The sequence below is a fragment of the Dreissena polymorpha genome, chromosome 14, assembly GCF_020536995.1.
Source record: "Dreissena polymorpha isolate Duluth1 chromosome 14, UMN_Dpol_1.0, whole genome shotgun sequence".
NCBI classification, from domain to species: Eukaryota; Metazoa; Mollusca; class Bivalvia; order Myida; family Dreissenidae; genus Dreissena; species Dreissena polymorpha.
The window spans coordinates 40,286,648-40,309,879 of record NC_068368.1 but is presented as its reverse complement, the minus strand read 5'-3'; the positions used below and the strand labels follow the sequence as shown (position 1 = coordinate 40,309,879).

At 35.4% G+C, this 23,232-nt stretch overlaps 1 protein-coding gene across 1 annotated transcript in view; it reads left to right on the top strand.

Annotated features, from left to right (window-relative positions):
* Window positions 1-11,751: 11,751 nt before the first annotated feature.
* LOC127857311 (fibrinogen C domain-containing protein 1-like) overlaps window positions 11,752-23,232 on the top strand; it is a 95,731-nt gene continuing 84,250 nt past the window's right edge. Inside the window, exon 1 of the mRNA XM_052393718.1 lies at window positions 11,752-12,070. Coding sequence (XP_052249678.1) covers window positions 11,752-12,070 — 319 coding nt within the window. The remainder of the gene's footprint in view (window positions 12,071-23,232) is intronic.

Here is a 23,232-nt window from a genome sequence, read left to right as displayed (position 1 = left end):
AGAATATTTTTTAGAAGTCACAGGGACCTTGACCTTTGACCTAGTGACCCAAAAATGGGTGTGGCATGTAGAACTCATCAAGGTTGTAGGTGGAAGCACTTTGATTTTAGAGCCAATGTCAAAACCTTAACAAAATGTTAAGGTTTTAGCACGTGAATTGCGGACCGCGGACAACGAGCTGGCTATGACAATACCGAGCTAAAAATTACCCTCCACAAATTGTTGTCATGGAAGAACAACCTTATTAGAGGTAATTCATGGTAATAGCACGTTAGACTCATACGAGTTAACATATCTTTTTCAATACTTTTTCTAGAGAGGACAAACTGTAAAATCATTTTAATTTGTTATACATTATTTTTTGTGGATTTTGTGAGGTGACCGATCAGCAAAATTTGAACAAACACATCGTAAAAATGATCAACATTATTCCTATTTTTCTTCCAAAATGTTAGCATTTACATGTCAACAAAAGTCATTACCTGAAAAACCAAAAATGTTCATGCCGACATATATAAACTAGAGCTTTGTCACAGACGTGACGAATACCCCCACATGCCGTATTGACACAGAATATTTTGCATGTTGTCTTCACAGAAAACAGCGGACACCATGCTCAATGTTTAAAACGCACTAAGTGACCCCGTGACCTAGTTTTTGACCCGGCATAGCCAATGTTCAAACTTGACCTAAACATCATCTAGATACAACTTCTGACCAAGCGTGGTGAAGATCGGATGAAAACTACTTGAATTAGAGAGTGGACACTATGCTGAATGTGTAAATTGTTTTAAGTGACCCCGTGACCTAGTTTTTGACCTTCACTAATGCCCACTGTCCCACGACCTGTCAGTGTAGCGGGATTAAGTCGCAAATTCGGGCATAGAATTGGCGTCATGCGTGGCGTAAGATCACTCCTTAGATTTGCTGGGCCAAGGTGGCATACCGCCTGGCTTTGGTTGTATGCCATTGGAGACAACTGGTACGAATTACGTGACGTTACCTGGCAGTGAAGAAGTATGTGTGGTAAAAATTTGCCAATGCTCCTAAATCAAAGGGGTGTTTTATACCTGGGATGGTATTCCAGAAGCATTACAAGTTAAATTGCAGTTTTCCTTAAATCGGTAATTTCACTCAAGTGTTGCAGTTGATTCTGAATTTGACCCAGCATTTGTAAATATATTGTAAGATAAGTACATTTTCAGAAAAGAAATTCAGTTCTGCGTTGAATAAGTTCATGACAATCGCTGCAAAATTGATGAAGTTATGGCTGTTCAAAGTTTTCGTGTCATTTTGTTTTTTAGTTGAATACCTTGTTATATGATTTATTATATATTTTATAGTGAATTGATTTTTCAGACAAGTATATATTGCATTATAATTTTTCATTCAAAATGATGTTTTACTATTTAATTTCATAGCCACAAGCCAACCACTTGTGTAAGTAATGGAATGCTTGGATTTCATGTCAACACCTAGTTTAAACGGTAAACTTTAGCCAAATTACTGGATTATTCAACCAATTTTGTTGCTAGTTTGATAGTGAGAAAGAAGACATTGAATTTTGTTTCTTGTCAAGTTGAACCAACAAAAAAAGTGTGTTGCTTGTCCACACCTACATTTCGGTTGTTCCAGACAAATCGACTGGTTCTTGGGGGTAAAGGGGTCTATTTAAAGCTTCTTCTAAAGAAGGAAAACAAATCACCATAGCGCAATAAATTGAAAACCTGTAATCGAAAATAAAGCAAAGGCTAACAAATGGCCCTCATCTCATTCATTATTGCTCAATTAAAACAAACAAAAGCTTCTCAAGATATAGCCTACATTAACAAGGCCTTAGAGAAACTCTAGTTATATCAATTAATGTTTATTGATGTTTTATTATTGACCTCTCAACAAATTTAACACAAAAATATTGTCAAATTCACAATACAAATTCCTTATTTTTTCCAAAATAAGAAATCCACAAATTTGCATGTCCACACAATGTGATCAAATACAGGGATGTTATTTTGATTTAACAGACGCCCACACAGGAAGGTTTTGATGCGTCTTTTTAAAAGCTTTAATTGATAAAGATCTAGACTACATCAAATACAGGGATTGTATTGTGATTTAACAGATGCCTAAACAGGAAGTTTTGGGTGCGTCTTTTAAAAAGCTTCAATTGATAAAGATCTAGACACACAATATGAATAATTCTACATAGACTAGCCTACCACATGAAACAAAAATTTTGCATAATGTTATCTGAAGAAACAGGGAGTTAAAATAAATTCCTTCTTTTAACTTTTTTGGCAGTATGTAGTTATGCTCAGCAAAAGAAAAAACAAGCAAAGGACAATAACTCCAATAACACTACATTAAGAGTTGTGGTACTTGCACCTTGCCCTTAGTCTCAATTAATGTGTTGATGTTCTTAATACTATGACCGGATCACCCTGAAAAAAATAGGTATCTCTCTTTTTAACCAAAGCAACTAGCATACCAATTGAGATTATTTTAAGTAAATGAGTTCTGTAGATATTTCCAAATTGAAAATTACACCTAATATGCACTTATTTTACAATGTCTGACAAAACGCCAATAAAATACACCACTGTGACTGCTTGTTTCATTTTACCTTAAAACGGGTACTAAATAGGCTAAATATGCTTAGTATGCTGTATAATATTTGATATTTTATTAACGTACTATATTGGCTAAACTTGTTGCTTAATTTGGCAATAAGAGTCAGTATGCTAAATACGCTGTATATTTTGTCTCATTATAGATACTTTCTCAGTATGCTAAATAGGCTAAATAGGCTGCTATAAAGGCGAAAATGGCTTAATATGATGCATGTTTCAACCTATCTAATAAACTTGCTAAATATGCTAAATAGAAAGCTTAGCAGGCTAAAGCGCTCAATATGATTTATATATTTAAATGTTTAATAAACTTTCCCACAATTCTGCTAAATATGCCAACATTGCTTAAAAGGATTTATGTTTTTTATTCAACAGGCAATGTAGTCTAACTAGACACACGTATTAAGGCACACCATATCAACGATAAACTTGTCGTGTATTTGTGATGGAAAGCTTGAGAAAATATCCGGCTAATAGTATGCATGTCTCGCTTCAAAGAACTAACCCATGAATTGCATGTGCACAGTTATCTGCTTATTCAAACGCCGCATTCGTAATCTTGTCTCAATGTTTACGCGAAATAACCATTGCGAAATTGTCAAAACTAACCAATCGCAAGTATCATATATATAACGGATCTACAACAGTAACTTGTAGTTTCTGATTTGATAACCATGGCGAAGATATATGATTTCGGTTTTCTGATTATTCTTGGTGTGACCGTTTCAGCGAATAAAACCTATAACCCAGGGCAAAAAACAACATTAGGGTCACTGTGGACCTTTACAGATTGCTTAGACATTCTTCGGCAAGGGTATACTGCTAATTGTGTTAATACCATCTACCCATCGACTCTCTGGCGACCACTTCAAGTTTACTGCGATCAAACGACTGCTGGAGGGGGATGGACTGTGATTCAACGGAGACAAGACGGTTCAGAAAACTTCACCAGGCCCTGGATCGATTATGCTTATGGATTTGGGTCCCTGGAAGGTGAATATTGGCTTGGGAATGAGTTCATACATCGACTTACTTCAACCGTACCCAATCAGCTGAGAATTGAGTTGCAGGATTTTGAAAACGACTATCGCGTTGCTCAGTACGGACGCTTTTTTGTGGGACCAGAATCCGATCTGTATAGATAAAAGATTGCTTTCTTCAGTGGGAACGTTACAAATTCGCTACCTAAGCACAACAACCAACAGTTTTCCACGTTCGATAACGGCCCATCAAGCACCTGTGAACATCAGTACAAAGGCGGTTTCTGGTACGGCGCTTGTCATTCTGTGAACATTAACGGGATATATCTTAAAGGCAAACATGATTCCTATGCTGACAGTGTCAACTGAAAGGATTTTATAGGTTATCATGAATCTCTTAAATTAACTGAAATGAAAATCAGACCTCATTAAACATTTCACAAATGCTAAAAACGCCACTGCACTGGACGATTTTCTATCCATTTGATATTTCGATTTTAATTATCTAAAGGTTAATGGTTCGAAAAGTGTATTGTTGTAATATCTTCACTTGAAGCTACTTTTAAAGGATAGCATTTGCATATTTTGAACATTTATTCAGTGTAAAAATGTGTAAGAGGAAAGTTAAGCTTATATAAACTTCTTACCTTTCAGAAAACCTACCGTAATGTGTGTTGTTTTGTTTATTTAAACCTCAAGCGTATATTTTGTTACACAAAATGGGTAAGGTCAATCATTTCGGACACACTAAGACCATTCCGAACATATGAACTATGTAATACAACAATAAATTTGAATGAACCAATCACTTCACTGTGCATTAAATCTTTATTTTTCGCTCGGGTTGACAAATATGTTTTAGCTTTACGGCGCAATGACGTAAAAATAATTATCTTTAAACAAATCTGTCGATATGTTTTTTACGGCGTATCGGTCTAAGTGTTTTAACCTTGATTTCTTGGGATACATTTATGCAGCCGGATAATTGATTGCCAATAGAATAGCGCAAATTGTCAGAATTTAGGAAATGAAAACATCCAACAATCTTTTAATGTACACCAATTACTATTGCATACTTTCGGAGAGCTGATAACAATTAATAATAAGAAAATGAAGATGCTCAACATATACGGTATGTGATACATACAATAAGCAATTTCACACATTATTTTAGTGATACTATTTTATTATCATAATGTTATTTTCATTCATACAGAGAAATGGCTCTTCATGTAGCCTACTAAAAGGACACTTTCTATAAAAGAAGAGTTTATGCTGCAACTGAATGCTGGGGTGATCATTAAATCACTATTCACCGTTCACCAAGTCTATCTATTATTTGTTTTCATGCCCATTGATTTTGTGAAAGTTATTAAAATATAAATGGCACATGTATTCAACTCAATTCTAGGGCGGTCATTTAATCCATATTCTCCGTTCATCAAGTGAATCTATTATTTGTTTTCGTTGCTTTGCTTTTGTGAAAATTATAAATAAAAATGTCTGCATATTTTTGTTAAAAATAAACCACATGATAAACGCGAAATTTGGTCGAGCTTATATTACCTGTTCCGATTGTATAAAATCATCAAGCAGATTAATTAGCGTTAACACGAATTATTGATCGAATCATTTTGTTTTCACTGCTTTCCAAGACATATGGTCCAAATATATCTCATTCGTTTGGATAACCTCTCCCCGTGATGATGTCTGGGCAAAGGTTGAAAACATGAGGAAACGCGTGGTAGACGAGGCCTGATGCGACGGATGCGTACGGTGACCATATAAGGCGTGCTAAGAGTGTAAATACCTTTTAAATAAAATAGTGTAACTCCAATTATATATATTTTTTCATCTTTTCATATGATATTTTTTACACGAATACGACTCAGTAAATACATTAGTTTCCGTCTGTTTGAGTATGACAATACCATTCCAGGAAAAGGAGCTATATAATGAGTGTATACGGAGAAGTCGGGAAACAACGGACACTGATGGTTACCATCATTACACCTTGACTTAAGTCATAGTGTGAGCCTTTCTCATTACTCCAACCAGATGGGACCGCTCTACTTCCTGTCCTCATAGTGTGAGCCTTTCTCATTACTCCAACCAGATGGGACCGCTCTACTTCCTGTCCTTGTGAGCCTTTCTCATTACTCCAACCAGATGGGACCGCTCTACTTCCTGTCCTCATAGTGTGAGCCTTTCTCATTACTCCAACCAGATGGGACATCTCTACTTCCTGTCCTCATAGTGTGAGCCTTTCTCATTACTCCAACCAGATGGGACCGGTCTACTTCCTGTCCTCATAGTGTGAGCCTTTCTCATTACTCCAACCAGATGGGACCGCTCTACTTCCTGTCCTCATAGTGTGAGCCTTTCTCATTACTCCAACCAGATGGGACATCTCTACTTCCTGTCCTCATAGTGTGAGCCTTTCTCATTACTCCAACCAAATGGGACCGCTCAACTTCCTGTCCTCATAGTGTGAGCCTTTCTCATTACTCCAACCAGATGGGACCGCTCTACTTCCTGTCCTCATACTGTGAGCCTTTCTCATTACTCCAACCAAATGGGACCGCTCTACTTCCTGTCCTCATAGTGTGAGCCTTTCTCATTACTCCAACCAGATGAACCGCTCTACTTATGGTCCTCATAGTGTGAACCTTTCTCATTACTCCAACCAGATGGGACCGCTCTACTTCCTGTCTTTGTGAGCCTTTCTCATTACTCCAACCAGATGGGACCGCTCTACTTCCTGTCCTTGTGAGCCTTTCTCATAACTCCAACCAGATGGGACCGCTCTACTTCCTGTCCTCATAGTGTGAGCCTTTCTCATTACTCCAACCAGATGGGACCGCTCTACTTCCTGTCCTCATAGTGTGAGACTTTCTCATTACTCCAACCAGATGGGACCGCTCTACTTCCTGTCCTTTCTCATAACTCCAACCAGATGGGACCGCTCTACTTCCTGTCCTCATAGTGTGAGCCTTTCTCATTACTCCAACCAGATGGGACCGCTCTACTACCTGTCCTCATAGTGTGAGCCTTTCTCATTACTCCAACCAGATGGGACCGCTCTACTTCCTGTCCTTTCTCATAACTCCAACCAGATGGGACCGATCTACTTCCTGTCCTTTCTCATAACTCCAACCAGATGGGACCGCTCTACTTCCTGTCCTCATAGTGTGAGCCTTTCTCATTACTCCAACCAGATGGGACCGCTCTACTTCCTGTCCTTTCTCATAACTCCAACCAGATGGGACCGCTCTACTTCCTGTCCTCATACTGTGAGCCTTTCTCATTACTCCAACCAAATGGGACCGCTCTACTTCCTGTCCTCATTGTGTGAGCCTTTCTCATTACTCCAACCAGATGAACCGCTCTTCTTCTTGTCCTCCTAGTTTGAGCCTTTCTCATTACTCCAACCAGATGGGACCGCTCTACTTCCTGTCCTTGTGAGCCTTTCTCATTACTCCAACCAGATGGGACCGCTCCACTTTTCCTGTCCTTGTGAGCCTTTCTCATAAATCCAACCAGATGGGACCGCTCAACTTCCTGTCCTCATAGTGTGAGCCTTTCTCATTACGCCAACCAGATGGGACCGCTCTACTTCCTGTCCTCATAGTGTGAGCCTTTCTCATTACTCCAACCAGATGGGACCGCTCTACTTCCTGTCCTCATAGTGTGAGCCTTTCTCATTACTCCAACCAGATGGGACCGCTCTACTTTCTGTCCTTGAGGAAAATCCATATCTTTGGTTTTAGAATACTCAATTTTATAATTGATGAAAAGAGACTATGGCTAAAGATGGTTGCGATGCTCATGGCCTGTCATCTAAATGATTGATTGGGCGATCGGAAACCATGGCGGTAATCCGGCGTCTTTTGCAATTCATGCAGATAACTGTCCAGGTATACATATTTATAATAAGTTAATAAAGTACATAATTTTAAACTTTGTGAAAAATGTGTATCACATTAGCATATTATTTATGGTTAACTTTTATTTTTTTAATTCAAACATGCATTTTATGCAAAACTTTAATAATTATATCAATTACTTACATATTTGTAAGTATCTTAAACATATATTTTATTCAAACATCATCATTGTTTTTCTTTTTTAGGGCAAAACAAAAACCGGTTCCTGTTGGGCTACTTTATGTAGCGAGTTATGACTGAACAGAAACACACACTCGAGTACCTTATGAATATACCAGGTTAGTAACTCAACGCAAGATACTGATATTAAAATTGTTTCGCAAATATGAACGTATGAGTGCATATAATAACTTGAATCATTTGTATATATATATATAATGTGTGTATATGTGTGTGTGTGTTTAATTACTTTTTAATTGTTAACGAAATAAATGTAATCAAAATCAGTAAATTGACAGAAATAGCATATTAAATATAATAAATATAATTTTCAAGACCAAACATACAACTAAACATATTAATTGAATTACATGAATACCATAATAGGCCATCAACATGCCATGTGGATGGAGGGTTTAGTAATATTAAGACGCTCTACAGACGGACCGATTTTAAACTATGGACCAAGTGGAGGCCGTGGTAAATAAATCGTCTGAAACCAACATCGCCTTGCGATACCTGTCATGGGTCTGGAGGAATGGAAGCAGTTTATTGTGGAACATTTTAAGGCAGTAAATGGAATGAGACAGCTGCATGCATATTTATACCATCAATATAATATGTATTTCGAAGTTCAATTTCAAGTCCTATTAGCATGTTAACAAATTCACATATTCGTTTGCAGGCAATATCAGTACTTAAAGTTCTCTGCAGATGAGCCAGGAATTGTAACACTAAGGGAATCACGTGATGCTGTACAACTGTGCGCATCTGAAAGAACCCCGCGTTCCGATTCAGTGACGCTATCGGCCAGATGTTGTGCCCGCGGACGGCTTGAGTCCAGCAAGACAGGCCTATTTATATAAGTATGTCCGACCGTACGTTCGACACGCATACCAGGACTCCATATGCCCAGGATCAGACGCAGATGTGTGAACTCGCCAAACACGCCGTTTCCGAGGGCACAAAGGCTGTCACCAAGTATACCAAGAACAAGTTGACGAGTTTTCTGGTGCATTTAAACAAACGGCCCTTTTTAGGGCCACCCAATTTTCTTACGAAAGAGTTGTCTTATTGTCACATTCAAAAAAATAAAATTGCCTAATATTAGTCCATATAAATAATAATTGAACTTTAATTTTATCTCCTATACTGTTTTTGTTCCTTCGTTGCTATATATATTAATACGTCTACGGCGTTTGGGCGATGTACTGAATTTTGCAGTACTAAGGTGAATTTTTAGTTTACTTCCGGAAGCATTTTTTTGCGAATATTTTGTTTGAACAATTCTTAATGCATATTTAAACTTAAGCAATTACCTTTTTTTTTAAATTTAAAAAAGATCTTTAGAAAAATACAAAATACTTTCCTCGCCCTTATATGATTAATGGCACTGTACCGTTTCACTCGCAAAAATACAAGGAACTAGTGGTTTAAGTAAACACTTACATCGTTGAAGCACTATCGGAACACGACACACACCTAAGCAATATTTACATAGGACATTAGTATCAATAAACCAGCACTTAAAGCTCACACGACATTTACAATAGCACTGATCAAATACACAAGAGATATTTGGTTATATTTCAGAAACCTATTTTAAGCGGATAGTTGAACAATATTGTTCCGCTTAGCTGTTTACCTAGTCGACTTCAATTAAATTATTGTTCCCTTAAGTATTATCGTCATGTGGGAGAAAATAAATATTCAGTACATAAGGGTTGTTATAGTCACATTTATAACAAAATCTTGATATAACTTTGTCAGACTGCGTTTCTCTAGAATATCTACGCCAAGTTAAATTAATGAGTTATGTGCACCCCAAAAATAGGTGCGGGATCACTATTTAGAAAATACAGTTTGTTTTAAAGGATATTTTATAAAGTTGATAATAGTTATTAACCACATTTAATAAATTATGTGATTTTAAGTACATCTTACTTCAGGCTTTGTCATTTTTGGCAAGTGTTTACTGTCACTGGTTTTGTCTGGGGCTGGTTTAACATTTTAGGTCAGTTTTCACTAGAGCAGGTATTGCCATAAACTGCTTTGTAATATGGCAAAGGTAACAGTTGTAAAGGGTTTAAAATTCATCTAATCCTAGTTAAAAGTAGGGCCAATTTAATAAAACTGAAAAGGACACGTGTCTACGATAGTGTCCGAAGTTCGAATAGGCTTTATATATATATATATATATATATATATATATATATAAATATATATATATATATATATATATATATATATATATATATATATATATATATATATATATATATACCGAATATATACCGAATTTCACTTTTATCTTGTGGTATTTATATATATATATATATATATATATATATATATATATATATATATATATATATAATATATAATATATATATATATATATATATATATATATATATACCACAAGATAAAAGTGAATTTGGTCGAGCTCATATCACCGGTTTCGATTGTATAAAAGTGGCGATTAAAAAACTTTGTAAAGAGTCCCTAGCGTTCGTTAGCATTAGCACTAATTATTGATCCAAGAATTCTATTAAATTGGGAATAAATCAATTATTAATAATTGCATCTTCTACATTAAATTCTATATGTTATTTCAGCTATCGCAATGGTAAATAACTTTCCAAAAGTAAATGGTGATGACCTACGAGTTGTAATACCCTGAAATGCATTTAGGTATTGATATATTTGACTGTTTGTAGTGATTGAGCTAATTTAAAAATGCGAACAACATGTGTACTACATATAAACAATGCATTTTCTGTACATTTGCTTCACACCAAAATTCGTCCTCTTATGAAAACCCCTATACTATCTTACTATCTTCATAAAAAAACTTAAGCCGTGACATGCGTAAATGGATCTTACGCGATATAGAGTAAGAGTAACTCTACAGCTGGCCGCATATTCGTAGTCTTACCAGGAGTCACCTTATCCGCAATAATGTCACATCATTTCTGCTTGATGCTGCTCATATGTAACATGTAAACAAAAAGTATAACATAAAATATTGAAACAGAAACATTCCATTAACATACTAAATATGGTCAAATATAAGATGGTTTCTTTTTTTAAATTACAATTATGTTTAACAACAAATCAATGGCTTACCAACTTAATCAATAACTGTGTTTGATCTTCGGATAACAAAAAAGGTACAAAACAAGACAGCATATACACAAGGTCAACACTATTACAAGTTAATTCATTTGTGCAGTAACATGATGATATACATGTACATTTTAACCCTTTACCAAGTAGATATGTAATTTGACCTATTTGTAAACCCTTAGAAAGTTATATTTAATTACAGACCTTTCTTACAAGATTCAAGTTTCAAGGGCTTTATTTCATTTCATTATATACTGATCAGCAGCAAACAGCATAAAACCTGAACAGACTGTGGGTTACTCGCAGGCTGTTCTAGTTTTATGCTGTTTGCACAAAGACATTTTCACTTTGTTTCTGAGTGGGAAAGGGTTAACGCTCCTTGGTTTTGAGAAAACAGCCTATCACACAAGAGACGCCTTTTATACTCGTATGATTTGATATGATGTGCTTAAGACTTTAACAACAGAATTTGTTGTATTACTTTTATTTCTCATATTTTGAACTTCCAAGGTAATATGTTATTTACTATGAAAGACATCCATCAATTCTTTCCAAAGCGTTGCAAACATACATAAGTGGACTGTATAGACCATGGTTCACATAAATTAGTAGTCGAACTCTTAAAATGTTTTCGGGGTTGTAGTGCGTGGTATATTTTGCATAGCTAACTTTTACAATGATGCAATATGAGATTAACATGTACTATGGCTACCCATGCTTATATACTGTTTCCACAAGTGCAACTGATAAACACTGATATACAACACGGAAGTAATCATTACGCAATCGTCAAAACTAACCAATCACAAGTATCGTTTCGAAATATACTTCCGTTTTGTAAAACTTTGCATATATATATATATCACGGATATACAGCAGTAACTTGTAGTTTCTTATATGATAACCATGGCGAGGATATGTGATTTCTGTTTTCTGTTTATTCTTGGTGTGACCGTTTCAGCGAACAATACCTACAACCCAGGGCAACCAACAACATGTGGATCCCTGTGTACGTTTACAGATTGTTCCGACTTGATTCGACAAGAGTTTACTGCTAATGGTGTTCACACCATCAAACCATCGACTCTCTGGCGACCCCTTCAAGTCTACTGCGATCAAACGACGGCTGGAGGAGGATGGACTGTGATTCAACGGAGACAAGACGGTTCAGAAAACTTCACCAGGCCCTGGATCGATTATGCTTTTGGATTTGGGTCCCTGGAAGGTAGGTGGAATCTGGCTGGGAAATGAGTTCATACACCTACTTACTTCAACCGTACCCAATAAGCTGAGACTTGAGTTGCAATATTTTGAAAACGAATATCGCGTTGCTCAGTACGGACGCTTCGTTGTGGGACCAGAATCCGATCTGTATAGATCAACGATTCCATTCTTCAGCGGGAACGTCACAAATTCGTTAACCCCCGTTCACAACAGCATGCAGTTTTCCACTGTCGATAACGGCCCAGCAAGCACCTGTGCACAGTCGTACAAAGATGGATTCTGGTACAACAATTGTCATGCGGTGAACATTAACGGTTTATATCTTAAAGGGAAACATGATTCCTATGCTGACGGTGTCAACTGGTTGGGGTTTAGGGATTATCATTACTCTCTAAAATTCACTGAAATGAAAATCAGACCTCATTAAACATTTTAAAAGTGCTTATCGCGCCACGGCACTGGACAATTTTCTGTCCATTTTATTTGATAATTCGTTATAATTCTGTAAAGACAAATGTTCGATAAGTGTATTGTTGTAATATCTTCACTTGAAACTACTGTTAAAGGATAATATTTTGCATAATTTGAACATAAATTCAGTGTAAAAATGTATTAGAGGGACATTAAGCTTCAATAAAATCCTTACCTTCCAAAAAACCTACCGTAATGTGCGTTGTTTTGTTTATTTAAACCTCAAACGTACATTTTATTACACAAAATGGGCAACGTTAATCATTTCGGATACACCAAGCCCATTCCGAACATTTGAACTCTGTTATATAACAATACATTGGAATGAATCAATCAATTCGCCGTACCTTAAAACTGTATTCTTTGCTCGGACTGACAACTATTTTGTAGCGTTAGTGCGCAATGACATAGACCAGTTCATTGTTATTGTTTTGATTCCTGATTTTCGCGCATGCGCAATGCACTGGTAGTCAAAAGCATTGCTTACAACTAACGCAAAGCATATGGATAACGAGACTTGTTTAGTCAATAAATCGAAAAGAAACTAAAAAAAACAACACCTAAATAATATTTAAAAAATATAATATTTAGTGCCAAAAGAATGCATTAACACATTTATTTGCATTTTAAAAGAACGCGTCATTAGCATCAAAGTAATTAAGATTGTCTGAAGACTGAACGACAGACAATTCGAAACATCAAAGATCTCTATGCATTAGCTGTATAATTATTTGCAGAAAAGCTTCAATAAAAATAATGATACATCTAATTATAAAATTATAATTATCAATTGCATGCGTAAACAAGAGTAATACAAAATTAGTGATAGAATGTGTCAGTGTTTCATTGAAAATAAACGTACTACAAAGCTCTATTAAAAGCGAAGTTCAAGACGGTATTTACATGTAATTTTAATTTGGATGGGTGTTGTTCAGAGAATGACTTGAGGAATATTAACATACAGCTGAAAAACACAACCTCACATGATGCAAATTGAACTGTGTATTCATGTATATTGTAAACTCGTTACTAGTGATCGAGTATGAGTGACAACTATCTAACATTTAACACACACACACAAACACACAACATAATATATATACATATATAATGTAATATAATATATATATATATATATATATATATATATATATATATATATATATATTGTTTCATTATTATTTACCCCAATTGATGTCAAACGTAATTTCTTGTTTTTATGATGTATTTCGTGCATTGCCGTAACATTACATCTTCATACGGAATGACGTATTTATAATTAACCGATGCCCGCTAAATACGTTAACTATTTTTTATTTACATTTTATAATTCATAAATGCTTTATTTGTTATAAATAAAACGGGCTTGTATCTTTACCGTGTTCAATTTCCGATAATGTATAGACTTCAAATGTGTACAATATGTAACATAATTATCTAATTTAAGCAACTGTTAAGTATTTCGGCGGTAAATTTATTCAACCAAATACCTAGTTACTTAATACTACCAGAATGAAGACATGGTGGCATCATCAATTGCGTTTAATGACCAGACTGTCATCTGCCATCTAGTGTGATTTATGACACCATGTTGTTAGTAAGGTCTGGACAATATCTGATCAAAGCGAGATAATCGTATTAAGCAGAACAAAGGGGCAATTAAACACCGGAATACAAAGGCTTAAACGATTTTAAGATTGATGCAAACAATCAAATGAAAACTATTGCATTTAATTTAATTAAATGTTTATTTAATATGTCAACATGTTAGTTTTCCCGGACCAGGGTATAGGTCCCTACCCAGACAAATACCATTATGGTTAATTTGTAAATGTTTTTTATTTGGAATTGATCTATTTATTCATTGTGTTCAATCGTATTTGTTTCAGTAACGTAGAACAACTTGTTGGCATGTTGAAAAATAAAATCTAAATATAATCGTTTAAATATAACCGATCACGCTCTATTTCTCCCCCATTGAATGATCTTTCTTTTGACTACCAATATAGTCCGGATGTAAACACGAAGGTGCGCGTGACGTCACGCTTGAACTGGTCTGTTATGAACATTTTCTTAAAAAATATCACAGTTCATCATTATCACTTACAAACAAGTTGAGCAAAGAAACTCCGCTTTCTCTGTCGATATGTTTTTTTACGGCGTATCTGTCATAGGGGTTTGACCTTGATTTCTTGGGTAATTTTATGCGGCCGGAAAATTGAATGCCAATCGAATAGCGCTAATTGCCAGAATTTGGGAAATGAAAACATTCAACAATCGTTTAATGTATACCGATAACCCTTGGATACGTTCGGAGTGCAGATAGAAATTCATAATTAGAAAATGCAGATGATCCACATGTACGGTATATCGGTATATTCAAGAAGCAAGTTCATACATTATTGTATTGATACTATGTTATTATCATAATGTCATTTTAATTCATATAGAGAAATTGCTATTTAATGTAGCCTACACAAAAGACAATTTTCTATAAAAGGAAAGTTCAATGCTGCAACTCAATGCTGGGGCAGTTATTAAACCCATATTATCCATTCTTCAAGTCTATTATTTGTTTTGATGTCATTGAATTTGTGAAAATTATAAAATATAAATGGAAAATGTCTGCATATTTTTTTATAAATAGACCACAAGAATAAATTGAAATTCTGTCGAGCTCATATCAACTATTCCGATTGTATAAAATGGCGATTAAAATACTTTTTAAAGAGTAATTTCTACAAACAGCGCTTAATTGTTACTTCAAGCAGATTAACTAGCGTGAACACAAATTATTGATCTAAAAAAAGAATTTTATTGAATTTCCAATAAATCAATTATGCATTAACTATTTATGCTAATAAAAAGTTTTATTGTTCAATTTTTTCCGACTTATTAATAATTACATCTTTAAGAATTAATTCTATATATGATTTAATCTATAATAATGGTAAACAACATTCTAAAAGTAAACTGTGGTCTCTATGAGTAATAATACTTCGAAATGTATTTACGGTATTAATATATTTTTATGTTTGTAACTGTTTTTAAAACGCCAAGTCTGTGTTCGAGATTCCTCGTTATTTGGGAGGTTACTTATTTGTTATCTTAGAGATTGGAGAAAAACATTTTACAAAGCTTTTCCCATTTCTGCTTGATGCTGCTCATATGTAACATGTAAACAAAGAAGTATAACATACAATATTGAAACAGAAACATTTCATTTACAGACTAAATATGGTCAAATTTAGGCTGTGTTTATTTGTGTTATAGTTATTATATGTAACAACAAATCAATGGCGAACCAACTTTATCAACACCTGTATTTGATCTTTTTATAAAAACAAGAGGGCCTAAAAGGCCCGAAGTCGCTCACCTGAGATAGCAAGATATTATTGGGACAAATCTTCTGACCAAGTTTCACGAAGATCGGAAAATAAATGTGGCCTCTAGAGTGTTAACAAGGTTTAACTATGGCCATAAGGAAAAATGCCCCACCCCCTGGCAGCCATGTTTTTCAACCAACAGGCATCATTTTTAAACTCTTCCAAGATATTATCAGGATGAATCTTCTGACCAAGTTTCATGAAGATCGGACAGTAAATGTGGCCTCTAGAGTGTTAACAAATTTTAATTTAGTCATACAAGGAAAAATGCCCCGCCCCTTGGAAGCCTTTTTTTTTCAAGCAAACATAAGTATTTTCGAACTCATCCAAGATATCATTGAGACCAATCTTCTGACCAAATTTCATGAAGATTGGAAATAAATGTGACCTCTAGAGTGTTAACAAGGTTTTACTATAGCCATTTATAGCCATTTAAGGAAAAATGCCCCGCCCCTGGTGGCCATGTTTTTGAAGTAACCAAAACCATTTTCAAACTCATCCAAGATATCATTGGGACAAATCTTCTGACCAAGTTTCATGATGATCGGAAAATAAATGTGACCTCTAGAGTGTTAACAAGGTTTTACTATGGCCATATAAGGAAAATAGCCCCGCCCCCGTGGTGTCCATGTTTTTCATCCAACTGGCATCATTTTTTAACCTCGTCCAAGATATTATTGGGATGAATCTTCTGACCGAGTTTCATGAAGATCGGACTATAAATGTGGCCACTAGAGTGTGAACAAGATTTTACTATAGCCTTATATAGCCATATAAGGAAAAATGCCCCACCCCTTGGAGGCAATGTTTTTCAAGCAAACGTAACCATTTTCAAACTCATCCAAGATATCATTAAGACAAATCTTCTGACCATATTTCATATAGATTGGACAATAATTGTGGCCTCTAGAGTGTTAACAAGGTTTTACTATAGCCATATAAGGAAAAATGCCCCGCCCCATGTTTTCAACCAACCGGCATCATTTTCGAACTCGTCCAAGATAATATTGGGATAATCTTCTTACCAAGTTTCATGAAGATTGGACAATAAATGTGGCCTCTAGAGTGTTAACAAAATTTTACAATAGCCATATAAAGCCATATATGGAAAAATGCCCCGCCCCTTGGAAGCCATGTTTTTCAAGCAAAGGTTACCATTTTTGAACTCATCCAAGATATCAGTGGGACAAATCTTCTGAGCAAGTTTCATGAAGATCGGAAAATAAATGTGGCCTCTAGAGTGTTAACAAGGTTGTACTAAAGCCATATAAGGAAAAATGCCCCGCCCCCTGGCGGCCATGTTTTTCAACCAACCGGCATCATTTTCGAACTCGTCCAAGATATTATTGGGATGAATCTTCTGACTTCAGTTTTATGAAGATCAGACAATAACTGTGGCCACTAGAGTGTTAACAAGATTTTAGTATAGCCATATATAGCCATATAAGGAAAAATGCCAAGCCTCTTGGCAGCCATGTTTTTCAAGCAAACGTAACTATTTTCAAACTCATCCAAGATATCATTAAAACCAATCTTCTGACCAAATTTCATGAAGATTGGACAATAAATGTGGCCTCTAGAGAGTTAACAAGGCAAATGTTGACGCCGCACAACGCACAACGGAAAACAGACGGACAAAAAGAGATCAAAAAAGCTCACCATGAGCACGTTGTGCTCAGGTGAGCTAAAAACAGGTACAACACGAAGCAGGACATACACAAGGTCAACACGTTTACGAGTTAATTCATTTGTGAAGTAACATGGTGATATAGATGTACATTTTAATGCTCCCTGATGTTGAGAAAGCAGCCTATCACACAAAATACGCCTTTGATACCCTTATGATTTGACCTGATGTGCTTAAGACTTTAACTACATTATTTATGCAATTGCAAAATGTGACCCAACATAAACATTATACTATCCAAAACATTCACGTTGTATTTTCATACTCAATATAGGAATTTTTGTATTATCTTTATTTCTCATACTTTGAACTTGCAATGTAAGATGTTATTTATTGTAATATACATGCATCAATTCTTTCCAAAACGTTGCAAATATTCATAGGTGTACTGTATAGACCACGGATCACATAAAATAGTAGTTGAATAGTTAAAATTTTCTCAGTGTTGTAGTACATGGTAAATTTTGCAGAGCTAGATTTTACAATAAAGCAGTATGAGCTTGACATGTACTTCGGTAACCAATGCATATACTGTTACCAAAGTGCCACTGATAAACACTCAAATACAACACCGTCAATGAATTGTAAATGAATAGCGACATATCTTGATAACAAAAGGCATATTGGACGGCTCAAAAACAGAGGGTTAAAAGCCCAGCCAGTCTAGCATAATTTTCTTTTAAATACTAAATCCAAGACAAGTCCTGCCTCAATTCTTATAATTATTATCTACCAGTGAATACTTACAAACGCTAACAATCCAGAAGCCAGCAGTGTGAAAGTTATAGAAGCAATGTGCAAAACCATGATATTTTGCTCTTAATCTCCCCTTTGAGTATTTTAGAGAAAAAGCATTCAGCCTTTGTTAAAAATAACAACAGTGAACACCCCTATCTGTTATTGAGAAATATCAAATTAAAAGTGGTGGGAAACAGGTCAAAGAAACAACTGCCCAATAAAAGATTTCACAGAATATTCATGACTTTAATGAGATATAATTCAATTAAATAAAACAATGTAATCTGCAGAATCTAAAAGTTTACTGATAAAGGCCATCATTTAGGTCCCTTATGAAAAAAGGATAATTTAGAGAGCATTTAACATTAGCATAATTGCAAAATTTAGATAAATCACAAATAAGTTATTACTTTAATAGGTAATTTATTGTTGGAAAATATTTTGAATGCTTATGTAAGTCCATGGCATTGTTATTTTGTTAATAAACTAGTACTACAAATGTAATTCTAATTAACTTGAACAGAAAAATGCTTAATGCAAGTACATACGTTGTCTATGTCATTTGAAGGCGTGCAATACACATAGAAAAGAAAAATAATCCGAAAGGGCAACAGCATTCAATTGCTTATTAAACAGCACCATGTTGCCATGCACTAAACAAACACATTATCAAAGAACAATTGGACTTTTTACATCATTGATACAATATATAATAAGTAGAGTGAATACAAAATTGGTGGTAGAGAAATCAACTACATGTTTATATCGCAATACCGGTATCACATAAGAATAAAACAGCTATGCATGAAAAAGATTATTATTTTGGGAAGAAACATTGAAAATATTATAGCTTACTGTACATTATTCTCTTCTGGTATGATATATTTTTTTCATGAGATATGACCAGGCCATATACCAGTATAAAGACATACATTTTGTATAATGGTACAACCTTATTGTAGGTGTAACAAGAGATTGCCAAGCAATATTGTCGCCTACCGGTGAAACTCCACCATTGTCAGTATTTTTTTTATTTGTTGCCATTGCAACCATTATTCTTGAAGTAGGAACACAATAAAATGACAGGCATAATCTCCATATGGCCATCTATCCGTGTTTCAAGTTTCATGAAACAATATGAAGAACTTTTAAAGTTATCGCAGGATCCAGAAAAGTGTGACAGACAGACTGACTGACAGACTGACAGACAGATAGAGCGCAAACCATAAGTCCCCTCCGGTTTCACAGGTAGGGGACAAAAATGAGCTGGGTTATGCAGGAGTGAGTCTTATGCAATATGCAGCCAGCGTACCTTTAGACCAGCCTGCACTGTCTAATCAGCGGACAAGGAAGTTCCTACTACTCCTGGTGCTGCTAGGTGCATATGGCATAAGACACGTTACTGCGCCACTCGGCTCAAAAAATTATGACCCATCAAAATCTTGAATATTGATATAAATATCTAAGAAACACAACTGACACAAAATATTGCCACTTATTATTTTAAACACTAGTTGAAAAAAAACAGGTAGAATTCATAGGCAAAATCTTAAAATGCAATTATGCATTGTTGTTGTATTTTTCAGACGATGAGAAAAGTAACCTCAAGACATTGAAGTGATATTTCAAAGCAAATCTCATAAACATTAAAAAAATTACCTTTAACAAATTGATGTAATTGAAGAACAATCTTATTAGAGGTAATTCATGGTAATGGCAGGTTAGACTCAGAAGAGTTAGCATTGCTGTGTCAATACTTCTTCTTGAGAAGACACATTGTAAAATAATTGTTCATTATTATACATTATTTTTTGTGGATTTTGTGAGGTGACGGATCCGCGAATTTTTAACAAACACGTCGTCAAAATGACCAACCTTATTCCTATTTTCTGTCCAAATTTGCAGATATCTAAGAGCCAAAGACACATTTTAGGTACAATTTGCTAGAAGTCACCTGATTAATTTCAATCCTTACTCAACCTAACATCACTTTTCCAAATATAAGGAAAATGTGTTTATCTTTGGTCGTAAGTCTATGTATAAGTTGACTACAGGACATGTTTTACATGCCTTCAAGACTTCTGCAGCTTGTAGTAACTCAGTAGATCGTCCACCCCATCTTCAACCTCACTCATATCAATGTGTAACCTCTCCATCTCATGATTTATCTCCCCTGAGTAATCTCCACCGTAATCACCGTCAATTTCCTCCACAGCTTCTCCCTCACTGTTTTCATCACAGTCTCTTGCAGCACGTGATTTGCGAGGCTCGTGGTACACCACATAGTGGGCCTCGCGTTTCGAGTCTCGCGGGTCAACCTTGATCTGGATCTGCTCGTTGAGAGACAGGCAGCAACCGTCGGAGAGCATCTTGATCGCTATGCGCGCTATGTTCACTGCATCATCGATGCCACTGTGTGGCGAGCCTTCAAATTTCATACCTGTTGGATAAAAGGTAAAACTAAGAATTATTAATGAGCATCAGAAATGTGAAAGGTCATCACTAACATCTTTGATGTGTCAGGTTTAATAATATATTAAGCAGAGTGGGAAAGGGTTAATAATATATTAAGCAGATTGTGAAATTTCAATTTAAAGACTTTGTAAATAAGGAGAAAGTTCCATCAACAAACATTTTATAAGAGCTGACTATACAACCAATTGATAGAGAGTCTAAGATATGCCCCTTCTAAAATTTAATTTGCGGGGCAATAAACATAAAGCTAGATGAATATTTGTGAACACTGAGCAACATGCAAGAGGGAATAAACTGCCCTATTCCGGCTAATTACCATTAAATTGAGGGCTGCTAATCATGTGATGATAGGGCCGATAATCAAATTTGACTATGATATTTACTCATAATCTTATGATCTTTTAACAGATGGAATAACATTGTATACACAAAAATATTTGTTTTTTCATCCAATTGAATATTTTCAAGATTAATAAGAACCTTTTGCATTGTCTAGCCTAGGAGACGCATACTTTCTAATTAATAGATCTAAAATTAAACTCAACATATACTAAACACATTGGATTGTAATCAAAAACTTAAAAAAAACATCCACATATAACTTCATCAATAAGGAAACACTAACATAAAGAATTATTAAGATAAACGTTTATTTAAATACTCTCATATATCAAATTTAAAACTATTGATATTTCTTTAAAAATGTTGCAAATTTGTACAACATATTGATTATTTCACAGTAAACATGATATTAAATAGAAACGATTCATAGATTGACAATTTGTTTTATGCCCTAACAAAAAATGTCATGTTTAATCATATTTTATCACAATATGAAAAGTTTGTCAGAAACACAATGCCCACTATTGCACCGCTTTGAAATAAAATTTCAATATATCATTTGGCAGGTTTGGAAATTATCTCCCTTTTAAAGCTGATTACTTCCCTTGGATTGTATTTTTTTACTTTTGACCTTAAAGGATGAACTTGACCTTGACCTTTACCACTCAAAATGTGCAGCGTGATGAGATACACATGCATGCCAAATATCAAGTTGCCATCTTCAATATTGCAAAAGTTATGGCCAATGTTAAAGTTTTCGGACGGACAGACACGCAGGCAGGCAGGCAGGCAGGCAGGCAGGCAGGCAGGCAGGCAGACAGACAGACAGACAAACGGATTGACAGTTCAACTGCTTTATGCCAGAATTTGCTAACAAGAATTTTTTTATATTCCCAGGCCCACATCCCCCTCTTAAAATTGGACATAAAACCATACATTTTAATTAATAATTCCACAAACATTATTACAATAATAAATTGGAACAGTGTTTCCCTTCCCAGATTATGGAGCATGATCTGTATTCCTCCGCGACCGCAGTTGTAGAAATTACAGTAGACCTTGCGAATGTTGATCCAGACCTTAGACCATGCAGGCATCTCTATACGGCTCTCCTGACACTGGTAGAACATGAACCTGAACATGTCCCATGGACTGCAAACATTAATCACACATTTATAACTTGAAGCTAAACATTAACCAGGGGAGGCAAACATGGATAGCAACATAAGAACAATAACAAACAAGAGCTGTCACCATAGGATGACTAATGCTCCCTATAAACGATTGGTCGAAGTTATGAGCTTTTTTCGAAACCTAAACGCAGATTTCGAAACCTAAACGCGGACACTAAGTTCAAGGTCAAGGTTACAGGGGTAAAAGTTTGTGTGCGTATGGAAAGGCCTTGTCCATATACACATCCATTCCAAATATGAAATTGCTATCTGAAGCGACATAGAAGTTAAGAGCATTTTTCGAAATCTAATCGAAAAGTCTGACGGACAGACAGACGGACAGACGGAGGGACAGTCCGATCACTATATGCCCACCTTCGGGGGCATAAAAATGTCCTAGAATATCAAAATAAATCAGAAAGCCACATAAACTAGAGAGCGGACACCATGCTAAATTCTTGAACTAAGCGACCCAGTGACCTAGTTTTTGACCCGGCATGACCATATTCAAACTTGACTTAGATATTGTCTTGATACAACTTCTGACCAAGTTTGGTAAAGATCAGATGAAAACTACTTCAATTAGAGAGCGGACACCATGCTTAATCCTTGAAATGCAGTAAAGGATCCCGTGACCTAGTTTTTGACTCGGCATAACCATATTCGAACTTGACCTAGATATTGTTTTGATACAACTTCTTACCAAGTTTGGCAAAGATCAGATGTAAACTACTTCAATTAGAGAGCGGACACCATGCTAAATCCTTGAAATGCACTAAGTGACCCTGTGACCTAGTTTTTGACCCGGCATGACCCATTTTCGAACGTAACCTAGATATTGTCTAGATACAACTTCTGACCAAGGTTGGTAATGATCGGATAAAAACAATTT